Consider the following 12,925-nt stretch of genomic DNA (forward strand, 5'->3'; position numbering starts at 1 on the left):
GACTAACCAAAACCATGTTCTGCAGATACCAAGGACATTAAGTGATCAAAGCCAGAGAAATAATGCGCTCCTTAGTCATCAACAAACATGAGATGTGGTATTCTTCTGATAACTTTTGTACTTGTGAGTAAAACCTGACTAACACTTCTGTCTTCCCATAAATGACCACTATCTTCCGGCCACAGGAGAAAGGAAAGAGGGTGAGGTTCGCCATATTCCCAAATGGATATAGTACCTTGTTTTGAATAAATGTTTCCACAAGCCAACCACAAGGTGACCTCAAAAACAAAGATCTCTGTGGGAAGACAATCCGATTTCAAGATATTTCAACTGAGTTTTCATTTGTTAATCCTCAATCACACCATATACATTTATGGCACATTTCTCCGCGTGCGTTTGTGTGCATCTCTATACTTCAAAGAGTATACTGTCTATCTTACCTCCGTCTCCAATGATATGCAGTCAATCTGGACATCCTCTCTGAATATAAATAAACGCAAGCAGCGATCCTTTGAAAGTCCTCGTCATCAGTTTCCAGTCAGAGGATGGTCAGGAGCCCGCAGACACCTCCTGCACCCAGACTGGACTGTGTGATGTGGGCAGCATCTGACCAACAGGTGAGGACAGGAGGCCATTCTGTTAAGGTGGAAGATAAAAAACATTATTACATTTTTAACTTTCATTGTTAGTCAGTCCAAACTCAATGTGGCCTAAAAGGAGTAGAAGCACCTGGATAATAGCCAGTTATTAAAAAGTTTTAGATGTAATAATTGTCACTCATTAAACCTCTGACACGTCCTGGACCCATGGAAAAGGGGCTTTAGTTTTTTTTTTTTTGTTGAATGAAGCCAATTTAGAAAGATCACTCACGTACATCTATGGATCTTTTGTATCAAAACTCAGTACACCTGCTTGCTAAAAACACAATACACACACACATATATACATAAAGCAATGTTCACAATTTATTTTAATTTGTTATCTTTAGTATAACACTTAAAGAAGTCTATTGATCACAAAATAAGCGATGAACAGTTTTAAAAAGACACTTTTTAAAGCCCATGTTTGAGAGGGGCAGCAAATATATGATTACTGAGAAATGGGCCCTAATCCACCATATTTAAGTGGTATCCAGCATAAAAGGCAACATGAATATTCTCAGTCCTTTGAAGTGACATTTAGTGTATGCAGATTTGAAAATAAATGGTACACCACAGCACTGTTCTTAACTATGGGTGTAAATGTGGATATGATGATTTCAGATTCCTGGGTGAAAACTCCCAGGCCTGGAAGAAGCCATGGAAAATAATTAAGTAACAAGTGATGTCATTATGATGAAAGGCAGCCTGTCAGACAGTTGGCGACGATGGGTGTCTCTTTGCCACAGCCCACTATAGACCAAAATATGACATCAAAGCAGGTAGTAGAGTCCAGATCAACCGACTGGCACTCACTATTGTCTTCTTCAATTACAGGAGCCCCCTTTTTCCCATTCAGAAGAAAAGTGGAGATGGCTTATTGGTGCTAAGAGTGTGTCATTATTAATCAAGTAAACTTCATGACATGACAAGGCTTTCATGGTAGTAGGTGGGGGTTTAACATGACGGCTGATTTTCCAAATTAAAATTAGATGGTTAAATCTTTAAACTAGCCCGTTCAGTCATATTTTCTAGTGTACCATATATTGTCAAAATAAAATATAAAAGACTAATGACTATGTTTTACAGCAGGGTGTGGATTTCAAATAGGGCTACAGGACAGAATGAATAATGCATTGTAGCTCTATAATGTCATGACCTGTAATAAGGGCTTTTCCTCTGTCCTTTGGCAAATCTGAGACATAAACTTCCAAGGATTCATTCTCCTCTCGTCTCCTCTAAGATGCAAAGGAAAGATGACTGTCGCCTTTCTGTTGGTAATAATAGTAGGTTTAGTATAGTAATTGACTCCTTTACTCTGTTGCTACATAGCATGGTAGCACCGTGCATGATGATTCAGACATGGCACGAATGGAAAACTCCAAAATAAGGACAAAAAGATACTTCCAAAAAGTCACGCACTCCTCTTGCATCCTCCGGCATTCTATTAAACTTTTTAAATACACAACCCTTCCCCGTGCTTATTTTCAGCAATCACTGCAGATGAAAGGGTAAACAGCTGACTAGAAATAGCAGGAATATTTGATTCCCCCCTGGTGCCAGAGAGACCCCAAATGCAAAAGCTATGTCCTATCTTGAAAGAGTTCATTTTTATCAAACAAGGCATCATCTGTAACCAATAGACGGCCTTACGAAATGAGAGCCTGCTGGACAGATGTCTTCATGCCGCTCCTTGCTCTTTCTCAAGCGCCGACCTTTTACATCCACGGGCTTCGGTGGCACCTCTTGACTTAAGTAAGGATCAAGGCTGTTTACGGTTTCCCTGGAAAATATCAAATGGAATGGGCACTCCAATGGTATGCTAACATCCAAAAGACCTTGTTTGAGGCTTCTTCTTTGGGGTTCTAAACAGGCAAAAAATGACACGAAATTAAGAAGAAAGGCCTGCTCTAAGAGATTTGCCTTAACGTGACAGAAAACAGAAGCTGTGGATTTCCAATGGAATAAAATGCTCTATTATAAGCAATGACAAGATAAGGAAACACTCGAACTTTATATTTGGATGGAAATTTCACAGTGAGTTTAATTTACTTAGGTCACAGATGTTCTATAACGGTTAAGTAAAGCAGTAAATGGTAAATAACTTTCATGATTTCTGAAATAAATAAATAAATTAAACAAGTTAACTAAGATGGCAGTTCTTAAGTCTAATTCATATCACCTGGATTGCATTATACAGACTTCGGGATCCCCTTTTGTTCAGGCTTTTATCAGATTTCCACACTTAAACACTTTGTGGCATAATACCACTAAGTCTGAGGCTTTGCTATTGTGACCTTTATGGGATTTACAGCTGCGTTTCAGCCATCCCAATCCCTAAACCTGATCTCATATGTTTTAGGCTTTGACTGTCTACTGTGCACGCTCCTCTTAGGGTGGCAATTTTCAGGAATTTAAAAGAAAGTTTTCGATGATATATAAAAGTTTTATGGATGGTGATCTTTGCTTTGTTCTTCCAATGAGGACCCCCACCTGTTTCTGATGATGTGAGCCAGAGCCTGTCCCTTTCAAGAGGCTGATCCCTCCTGATCTCTTTGATGTAACCTGACCTAACAGTTCCAACTTGCAGGATTTGATGATCGTGGATGGACCCTGGACAAAAGCATGTGCGAATCAAAACTAACAGGCACAAGGAGAGAGATGGGAAGAGGGGAATGTGTGAGCAGAACTGACACAGCTCTGATGTATCAGGCAGGCGAACGGTCACATGATCAATGCTGCCAGCCTGGACTTAAGCAGTAAAACCTGTGGATCTGAGAGGGCACATGCAACTGATCGGAGATGAAAGACAGGCTTTGACTTTCACAGGAGGCCTGGAGTGGTGAGGGGGGCTGGAAGGGGCAAAGGGGGCACTTTTGGGGGGACGCCATCAGAACAGCTGGGCCATTTTGAAATGACCCAATTCTAGGATTAATCCATTGAGACCAGCAAGGCTGAAGCCGCTTTATTGATGGAGATGAATAAAGATATAATGGAAGAAAAGAACAGGTGACCTCCAAGGTTTCAGCTGCATTTTATTTAATCTAAAACTCATGATCTACTGCAAACTTTACTGCAAAATCGCACAGCTAAATGACATACAGGGTCATTGAATTAGTAGTTGCGAATAATCTGACCACCCCGGTATATGTATGTATACACCTCTTTGGATGCATAGATTGTTTAATGAGGCAATTCATTGAGTGTAAAGTGTTGGAATACCCTGTCACTTGTGTTCTCTTATCCTTCAGACATCATCTCACCTTAATACTCTTGCTTAATAGGACATTCTGACACAGAGTTGGAGCATCTCCCCACTGTAGTGAGGGTGCCAGAAGCCAACATCCATCTGAGAGTGATTTAAGGGTTACAATTTTGGAAATGATGTGTGATAAAACAGAGAGGTATGTATGAGTCAAAGTGACTATAGGTTCAATGCTTGATATGCAGAGCCTCTGCTTGCGGGCCCTACCACATGTTTTAATCTATACAAGCATCTGTTTGAAGTTTCCAATGAATACCATCGGTGCTGGTGACTTCATATCCATCTTACCTGGCTCACAGCGCTTCAACATCCTTCAGGCAAGCTGATTAGGCACGGGGCTCTACCTAGTTTGGACATAGTTATGTCTTTAAAAGGGCATACAGTTCTTTAGACAATCACTTTTGTTAAATTGGTATTTAACTATCTTCAAAAGCTATTACGTCTGCAGATTCTGTTCATCTTCAGACTGTAAAACTGGCTTCACATTAGGATGCTCTGTTTGGCTTAAAATATAGCCTACAGAACAGCAAAAGAGTTTGGAAGAGGCAGCAGTGGAAGGGAGGAGAGACTGGAGAAAAAGAGTGATGGCTGCTTTGATCTCAGGAGGCCCTGCATGAATAAAAAAAAAACAAAAGTTCTTTCTTAAACATACACGAGCAGCTCAGGCAGTCACTAGCTAACGGATAAGTCTATGTTATGAAAGTTCACAATATTGTTTGGAGGCTAAACTGTACGATAATACACTTTACACAGACCTACTAAATTGTAGGCTGAAACTACATGTAATGCATTATTTTCACTTGATTTCGGAGCAAGTGTGTAACAAGATGCGTATTCTCACTTCATAAATTTGTGGCGGAGTGGGAAATGGCCATTTCAATGCCAATAAAAGCCACCACATCAAATGAAAAAACGTGGATCAAAAGGACCAAACGCACGGACTTTTTTCCCACTATAAATTCAGAGGGGGTAGATGGAGAGGGGACGTCTGCCACGGTTGATCATTCCCTGAGTCCTGCCCCGCGTCAGCGATTGGCTGAGAGGACAAACGAGGGGGGAAAGTTTGAATAAAATACAAAAAATACAAGCGCATGGCACGAGTGTTGTCGTTTTGGCTCGTGTGTGCTCTGTTTTACAGCGCATGACTTGGACGAGAGACAGTTACAGGGACACATATCACTGAGGACTTAAATCGACTTGGTGCGTTTTGGGGAACGGACAAGTGTTCAAAGCCGTGCACAATTCAACCTGTTTACACATTTGTAAAGCAGCTGGGAGACCGATGCCAAAAGCCAACCCAATGACAGCCTTCAGAGTGCTTTCGTCTTCTGTGCTGATGCTGGTGCTGATGCAGTCCGGAGCTTTTTGCGCGCGGAGGTTCCGCGGTGGCCGCAACCCACAACCGCGTCGCTCATCACCGCCTCCCACTTACCGCGCGGACCGAGGAGAAGCCACTGAGAGCTTCCCGCTGGATTTCACCGCAGTTGAGGAGAACATGGATAACTTCATGACGCAAGTGAAGAACCTGGCGCAGTCTCTGTACCCTTGCTCTGCGCAAAAACTCGACTACGACATGAAGTTAAATCTTTTGGAAAATACATCAGTCACTTGCAACGATGGAAGCCCTGCAGGGTATGTGGAGCCTTCTCAGATTTAGGAACACCTGTTCGCAGCGAGAGTAGTGTTTAAGTGTGTGACAAACTCAAGGTACAGGAAAAACGAGAACAAGTTTGAAGTTTTATAAACGTCGCATATAAAACGCTGAAAGCACAAGATCAAATAAGAGAGCAAATAAATACGCAATAAATTACATAAACAGCTGCTTCCTTTAAAAGATAAAATCTGGAATCTGAATGTTTTATTTTTTCTAAAACTGAACGTGACAGATCACAACCTCACATCTTATTTTGAGGTTGAGGTTGAGGTTGTATGACAGCAGGCTGTTTGAAAAAGCATCGTAGGAACAAGTGTTCTCTCTTTGAAGCAGCAGTGATTAGAAATCTAGAGTTACATATTTTACACAGGACAGAAAATGTGATTAAATTATTTGTTGTAGGGGACAATTAAATATCTTTAAAACTCAAAGTGTATTGATCCATCTTTACAAAGAAGCACGTCAATTATATAGACATTCCTCCTGGTACATTATACATTATAGCATTACACCAGTCAAGCCCTGAATGTGTTCTTTGATAATGGTCGTAAATGCATTAAAATGCATGTGGAATTAGTGAGTGGACTAATTCCTTCTAAATCCCAAAGTGCTGGCTGGTGAAAGCTCTTGGATGTTCTGAGGCACCCAGTTCCTGGCAGATGGCGACTTCATTCATAGCATTCAATGCTAATCCAGGGGGACAGTAACGGTCTCCATGGATGAAGTCACCAGAGTCAAATAAAAATGGTCCTTAAGACCAAACGTCATCAATACTATGTCTCCAACTGTGGGAAAAATAAATGTCTTTTTAAGACTTCATAAATTCTAATTCGCAATAACAGAACTCCTTCAAAGAGGCGCAGACATAACACATCTACTTCCTTAAAGGTCACTCATATTTGGCAACCACTTGAGTAAGTCACTCAAGTAAGTCATTCAAGTTGGAGGAAACACAGTCAGCACATTAACTCTTCCTAGAGACCTCTACAAGTCATTTATTTTTGTGGCAATAGTGCTCTTTGACTTCATCTGTGTAATGTAATGTAATGCAAATGTATTAGTCACATATCATTTTGAACATACACTATGTCTTTACATTATGACTTTGTCTTGTATTTGCTGTTTGAATATCTCCTACTGCAGTTTATCATTTTGTCTTTTGTAGATATTACCTGAAAGAATCTCGTGGAAGCAGGCGGTGGCTGATATTTTTAGAAGGTTAGAAAAAAATAATAATAAAATGAATGGTGTTTTCACATCTAGGTCTAAATCTGCATTATTTTTGTTCAGGTGGATGGTACTGCTTCAACAAAGAAAACTGTGACAGTCGATATGAGACCATGAGGAGACTGATGAGCTCATCCAAGTGGCCCCAAACTAAAACAGGTGAACACTCACTCTATTCATTGGGTTAGTAAGTCCTGACTAGTGCGGCGAAATAAGCACCCAGATATGACTTTAATGTGCTGTTAATTAAAGGGACTATACATGTTAATCTCCCATACCCAGTTATAATGCAACAGCAGTAAAGGGCTACCTGGCGCCCGCTGCTGTAGAAAAGGATACACCTCCCTCAGCCCTACAGCGTAATAACTGTAATCCATGTTGTAATGATGATGAGGAGGAAGAGGATGTGTCTGGGAGTGCCACAATACTAATAATACATGTCAATCTGTGGCTCTAGGTACAGGAATCCTGTCTCCACTCCCGGAGGAAAACCCTCATTGGTGGAACGCAAACATGGTGTAAGTTTAAGTCAGTGTGCTTGTTTAAGTCAACACAATTCTAACCAACTTTTAACACAGTACGTTTATATTGTTTGTGCAGCTTTATTCCATACTGCTCAAGCGATGTGTGGAGTGGTGCCTCGGCCAAAACGGAACAAACAGGGTACGCGTTTATGGGATCCCTTATTATTCAAGAAGTGGTGAAGGACCTCTTAAACAAAGGTCTAGAAAATGCAAAGGTCCTTCTGCTTGCAGGAAGCAGGTAGGTTGCTGCTTTTCTGCCATATCATTTCACAAAACATGTCCTACTACATTACAGTGACCTTACCCATATACTTACAAATACAGTGCTGGAGGTACAGGAGTCCTGCTGAACGTAGATCGCGTTGCAGAGCTTTTGGAAGGATTAGGGCATACTTCTATTCAAGTGCGTGGTCTCGCTGATTCGGGATGGTTCTTGGACAACAAGCAGTACCACTTCACCGACTGCGTGGACACGGTCAGCTGTTCCCCCACTGAGACCATCAAGCGAGGCATCAAGTAGGTTCATGAAAAATACAATACAGGAAATAATGATAAATGTTATTTTTTCATTGACTCTGTTGGTTCCTTCAGGTACTGGGGAGGAGTAGTCCCAGAGAGATGCAGAAAGAGTTATGAAGGAGAGGAGTGGAACTGTTTCTTCGGTTACAGAGTCTTCTCATCAATAAAAAGTATGTTTGATCTCAATGTAAAACACACATGCATAAGAATGTCAGCTTGCTTGTTGACACATGGAGCCCATATTGTCTGTGTTACATATTTAAGTAATTTAAGGCAATGTAACTGCTTTCTCTGTAGGCCCAGTCTTTGTGGTGCAGTGGTTGTTTGACGAAGCCCAGCTGACAGTTGACAACATTCAGCTGACAGGCCAACCTGTGCAGGAAGGACAGTGGCGTTATATCCAAAACCTGGGAATTGAACTGAGAAAGACACTGAATAATGTCCCGTACGGTCAACTTTTTGCCTTAGTATGTGGTCAAAAGGATGATCAAAAGTTTTGACACAAGTTGTTTTTGCATTTAAGGGCGATGTTTGCTCCTGCATGTTTATCACATGAAGTTATCACAAGAACGTAAGTAGTGAAATGTTTCTTTTCCACAAGTTGTATAAATTACTTAGTTGTTATTAATTATGAAAAACTGTGCCAGAAAGAAGTTTAATTTTATATCCTTATGTGAAAATCAAATTTGATTATAACATGTTTTACAAGATTGTAAAACAAATGGCACAAACAAAGATAGTCCTTGGGTCTCTAATTAAATGAAAAATACTGACCTTGGAAAGCCTAACACATGTGAACTGACAGCTCCCTCTTGTGTCATATTACAGGTACTGGATAGACATACAAGTGAAAGGAACTTCTCTGCCCCGGGCCCTGCACTGCTGGGACCGTAGCCTTCAGGACCACCGGAACAACAAGGCTCCACCCAAAGGATGTCCAGTGCATTTGATTGACAGCTGCCCATGGCCACACTGTAACCCCACCTGTCCCACCATCAGAGACCAGTTCACCGGGCAAGAGATGAATGTCATCCAGTTCCTTATGCATATGGGCTTCGACGTGCAGAAGATGGCTCAGCAGCAGGGCATGGATCCCAGTAAACTTCTGGGGATGCTCAGCAGTGGCAGCTAAAACCGAACACATAAAAAACAGTTTACTGAAGCTAAGTCCGCAGAGGGCTGGCTGGTCTTCATGGCCAGTCTTTATAACTGATACCTCCAGCTTTTTGTCAAAACTATTCTCTTATTGGCTTAATCCTAACTGACCTCATTATCATCACATTTTTATTTTTATTTTGTATGGCTCCTCACGACTGGCAAAAAGTCTAGCCATGAGATATTGCAATGACAAAGCACATCTTTCTGCTACACACAATTTAAATTATGTGCTTTGTTACAGAAAACAGAAAACTTTGAATGTAATCCATTTTAAAGGGTATTTATATGTTAATATATAATGTTTTGTTTGGTTTAGATAATCTTAAGCCATCGTCAGTTTGTAAGAAGAAGAAAAGGTGTGTGACTTGCCAGTTACAGTATGTAGTAAATATAGAGAATATAAGACTAAATCAAAAATAGAGTTAGTTAAAACTGAGTATATAACTTACATCTCATCAGTTTCAGAATCCGAAGGACACACGGACCTATTATGATGAGGTGACAAAAGCACTGGATTACAGAGGGACAAAACAGTGTTCCAAATAACATAACGTGATTACTGAATCTAAATGATGTACTCTTACACTATACATATTAACTTATACTTCTATATTAAGGGAAATGTATGGAAATCGAACACAAGGCACCATAGTGAAGGTTCCACACTTTAATTTATGGTACTAAGGGCTTTCTTGACCATGGTGCCAGTACAACAATCCTGCTTCTTATACCTCTACGCACCTACTTCTACAAACAGGGTCCACACAGTCATATCAATGCAATGGACATTTAAAGGGCGACATTTGTGTATATTGTATAGGTTTCTGTAAGCGTACAATATTTAACCCCTTATATTTCATAATACAGATAATATAATGATATGTTGTATGTAATATTTTTAAGACCTCTATCATCCACACTCGAAGGAAAGGTATGACTATTTGTAATTTTATTCTGTAACATATAACAGTAACGTTACATTGGTAATTAACATATTTATTTTGTTCTGTAAATCATATTTATAATTGCTATTTTCACAGAGAATTGATTCTGTAAATTGTAAATATATTGCTGCTTGTAAATTGTGTTGACTGCATGTGTTTGTATCAACCTTATTGGAGAATATACAGTGCATAAATGACTAATGAAATGTTGTTATTTATGATGATTCCAGAAGAAGCATTTTTCTATTTGTGGGTGTGAGCCTATATGGTCTGTCAGCAATTAGCCTAAAAGCTGAGAAGTGAAAGCAAATAATCTAATACAAGTTAAATAATAACTTGCTGAAACCATTTGCTCAGTTTAGATCATGTCTGTTTTCCTCAAATGTTAATGTTTAATTGGTCTCAATATAATATACTTATTGCCTGTTAATATTTAAAACATTTCTGGTGTGGTGTCTGCCACCTGCTTGTCATAGAGATATTATAACTTAGCCTGGAATGTTCCACTGTCTGGCATTAAGCATATCTTATTCAAGTTCCTGACAAACATGTATGAGTGGACTTGCCTCTTCACAGATCTGACATGTAACTTGGTCTGCTGGCATCAAGTGCTTATCTCCATGAAGAGACATATTAAATGCCATATGATGGAAGGTTCCAGGTCAAACATCTCCATGGGTACAAGACTCCAGTCCACCAGAACAAATGCATAGAGTTCCTTTAAGTGGCTGATTCAAAAACAAACAAAAAAACAAAACAAATGTGAAAGCATACTAGAGTCACAGATTAAGGTACTGTATGAAACTACTAATCTTTTTCAACTTCTAACTCATGTCTCCAGTCCAATTCTGTCATCTATCAAGTATAATCATAGCGGTAGACTTGTGTGTAATTTATTCCTCTAATGGAAGTCTTAGCCTGCCTCCCTGTCATTATACTGGGTATAAATGCCAGTTTCTCTCTTGAAGCAACTCTGACTCAGCCACTCAGGGTGCTTCCAGAAACACGACTCTCAGACGCTGGCCACATGCACACAGCCTCCCACCCCTCTGTGGAATATAGACCCCTATTTTTAGCGCTGCGAGGCCTGTGTAACCCTGGGCTCGGCCACCACCAATCTACACACTGCACATGGGGCAGACATGAGAGAGGGTGTGTTTTTTGTAAGCCAAAAGGAGACGGAGACTATATTCAAAAGCGACAAGCATACAGTCAGAGCAAGAAAAAGAGAGAGGGCACCAAATGATTTTCCAACTGTTCAGGTGACACTTGAAAGGAGCTACAGGATGTTTGATTGACAGGACAACAAAGTGGAGCACCTGTTGTATTGGAAGAGTTGGATACGAGATGTACTGCAATCTGATTTTTGACATTCACTGGACATATTCATGATTTAGGAAGACAAGAAACAACAAAAGGTGACTCAACTTCTGGATATGCACAGTGCAGAGGTATTTTAAAATACCAATATAGAAAAGGGACATTTTCACAGTCCATAACTTCTGTGAAAAGGCAAATGTGGAGGACTAACGTACCAAGCTGATGCAGTTAAGTGAATGCTATGCTGTAATTACAAAGCTAGCTCGAGAAAAACTTTGTAATTAAGGGCCAAGTATAAAAAGAAACCAAGGAAGGGTGAGGCCAGTGAGAAAGGAGCCCACAGAGAACACCACTGAAGGAGGCCAGAGTCAGGAGTCTCATCAGATTGAACAAGAGCCATCATGGACGCTCACGGAGGACACTACCTCAACAAAGAGGCTGTACTGTCACCTTTGGGCTTCGCTCGCATGAGCCAACTGCTTCTGGGCTGCACCATTATAGCCCTGGTGGCCCACAGTGCAGGCTACAGCGCCTCCTATGGGACCTTCTGCATGTTTGTGTGGTGCTTTTGCTTTGCAGTGACTCTGGTGGTATTCACATTGGACATTACAAGATTACACGCATGTATGCCGATTTCCTGGGATAACTTCACAGTTGCCTTTGCCATGTTGGCCACTCTCATGTACATCACTGCCTCTGTGGTCTATCCAGTTTACTTCATTGAAAACGAGTGTGAAAATGAGAGTTGCGAAAGCCTGTACTACCGAATTGCAGTTACAGTTTGCTCCTGTATCTGCTGCTTTCCTTATGGTGTTGAGGTGTTTCTGACACGAGCTAAGCCCGGAGCTGTGGTAGGTTACATGGCCACTGTTTCAGGGTTACTAAAGGTAGTCCAAGCCTTTGTGGCCTGTATTATTTTTGGAGCCCTGGCTCATGACAGTGAGTACACACTCCACATCGCCACTGAGTACTGTGTGGTCGTGTACAGCCTGTGCTTCACAGTCACTGTAGTAGTGATCATACTGACTGTTTCAGGCAGGACGTCCTCCCTGCGCTTCCCCTTTGATCGCTTTGTAGTCATATACACCTTCTTTGCTGTTATCCTGTACCTCAGTACAGCACTTGCTTGGCCAATCTTCAGCTTTGATAAGAAGTATGGTACCACCAATCGCCCAGAGGACTGCCCACGAGGAAACTGTCCCTGGGACAGTAAGCTTGTGGTGGCAGTGTTTACAAATGTTAACATGATTTTGTACTTTGTTGATCTCATTTACTCCCAAAGGATTCGCTTTGTCTCAGCCTCAGGATCAGCTGCGTGAAACACTCAGCAACTCAGTTCAAAAGCAAAGAAGAAGAAAACACCCAAAATGCTCTTTGTACTCACTGAAGGACTCCAAAATGCTATTTGTACTCACTGAAGGACTGTACGTGCATGCAGAATTATGTCTATGTGAATATTTTGCTAACTTGAGTAATTCAGGCTGATGAAGTCAGATGGCTTTGCAATCCATCACTCATGTTTGCTGTGTGTGTGTGTACTTAAATGTTCTTGTTTAGAGGAGAATGGTGTGTCAACCAAAGTGGACCTAAGACAGAGTGGCAAACTATTAAATGAGTGTTACTATTAAATATAGCCTCTGTATTACAGTAACATGGAGATAGATCATTAAACAATG

The 12,925-nt window shown here is 40.8% G+C and overlaps 3 protein-coding genes and 1 long non-coding RNA gene across 4 annotated transcripts in view; 3 read left to right on the forward strand and 1 right to left on the reverse strand.

Moving 5' to 3' along the window:
- Nucleotides 1-12,925, forward strand: part of LOC117374964 (guanine nucleotide-binding protein G(o) subunit alpha-like) — a 170,740-nt gene that overhangs the window by 118,454 nt on the left and 39,361 nt on the right. The gene's annotated exons all lie outside the window — the stretch shown is intronic.
- LOC129456436 (uncharacterized) lies at nt 453-8,727 on the reverse strand. Its single transcript, XR_008648766.1, has 4 exons — nt 8,602-8,727; nt 7,625-8,199; nt 2,292-2,421; nt 453-636 (listed from the first exon to the last, which is right to left on the reverse strand). It is a non-coding gene; the product is annotated as an uncharacterized LOC129456436 (long non-coding RNA).
- On the forward strand, nt 5,000-10,007 carry notum1a (notum, palmitoleoyl-protein carboxylesterase a). The gene is made up of 10 exons (XM_033971319.2): nt 5,000-5,535; nt 6,723-6,775; nt 6,848-6,943; nt 7,242-7,302; nt 7,385-7,546; nt 7,633-7,824; nt 7,900-7,997; nt 8,125-8,272; nt 8,351-8,398; nt 8,656-10,007. The coding sequence occupies exons 1-10, from the start codon at nt 5,186-5,188 to the stop codon at nt 8,957-8,959; spliced, it is 1,512 nt and encodes a 503-aa protein (XP_033827210.1). The 5' UTR covers nt 5,000-5,185; the 3' UTR covers nt 8,960-10,007.
- Nucleotides 10,976-12,608, forward strand: LOC117375381 (myeloid-associated differentiation marker-like protein 2). Its single transcript, XM_033971678.2, has one exon. It carries the CDS (start codon nt 11,651-11,653, stop codon nt 12,566-12,568), a length of 918 nt encoding a protein of 305 aa, XP_033827569.1. The 5' UTR covers nt 10,976-11,650; the 3' UTR covers nt 12,569-12,608.

Source organism: Periophthalmus magnuspinnatus, chromosome 8 (assembly GCF_009829125.3).
Source record: "Periophthalmus magnuspinnatus isolate fPerMag1 chromosome 8, fPerMag1.2.pri, whole genome shotgun sequence".
NCBI classification, from domain to species: Eukaryota; Metazoa; Chordata; class Actinopteri; order Gobiiformes; family Gobiidae; genus Periophthalmus; species Periophthalmus magnuspinnatus.

Coding starts and splice junctions, on each gene's coding strand:
- LOC117375381 (XM_033971678.2), top strand. CDS start 11,651: ATGGACGCTCACGGAGGACACTACCTCAACAAAGAGGCTGTACTGTCA.
- notum1a (XM_033971319.2), top strand. CDS start 5,186: ATGCCAAAAGCCAACCCAATGACAGCCTTCAGAGTGCTTTCGTCTTCT. Junction 6,776..6,847: donor GTGGCTGATATTTTTAGAAG/GTTAGAAAAAAA, acceptor ATTTTTGTTCAG/GTGGATGGTACTGCTTCAAC. Junction 6,944..7,241: donor GTGGCCCCAAACTAAAACAG/GTGAACACTCAC, acceptor CTGTGGCTCTAG/GTACAGGAATCCTGTCTCCA.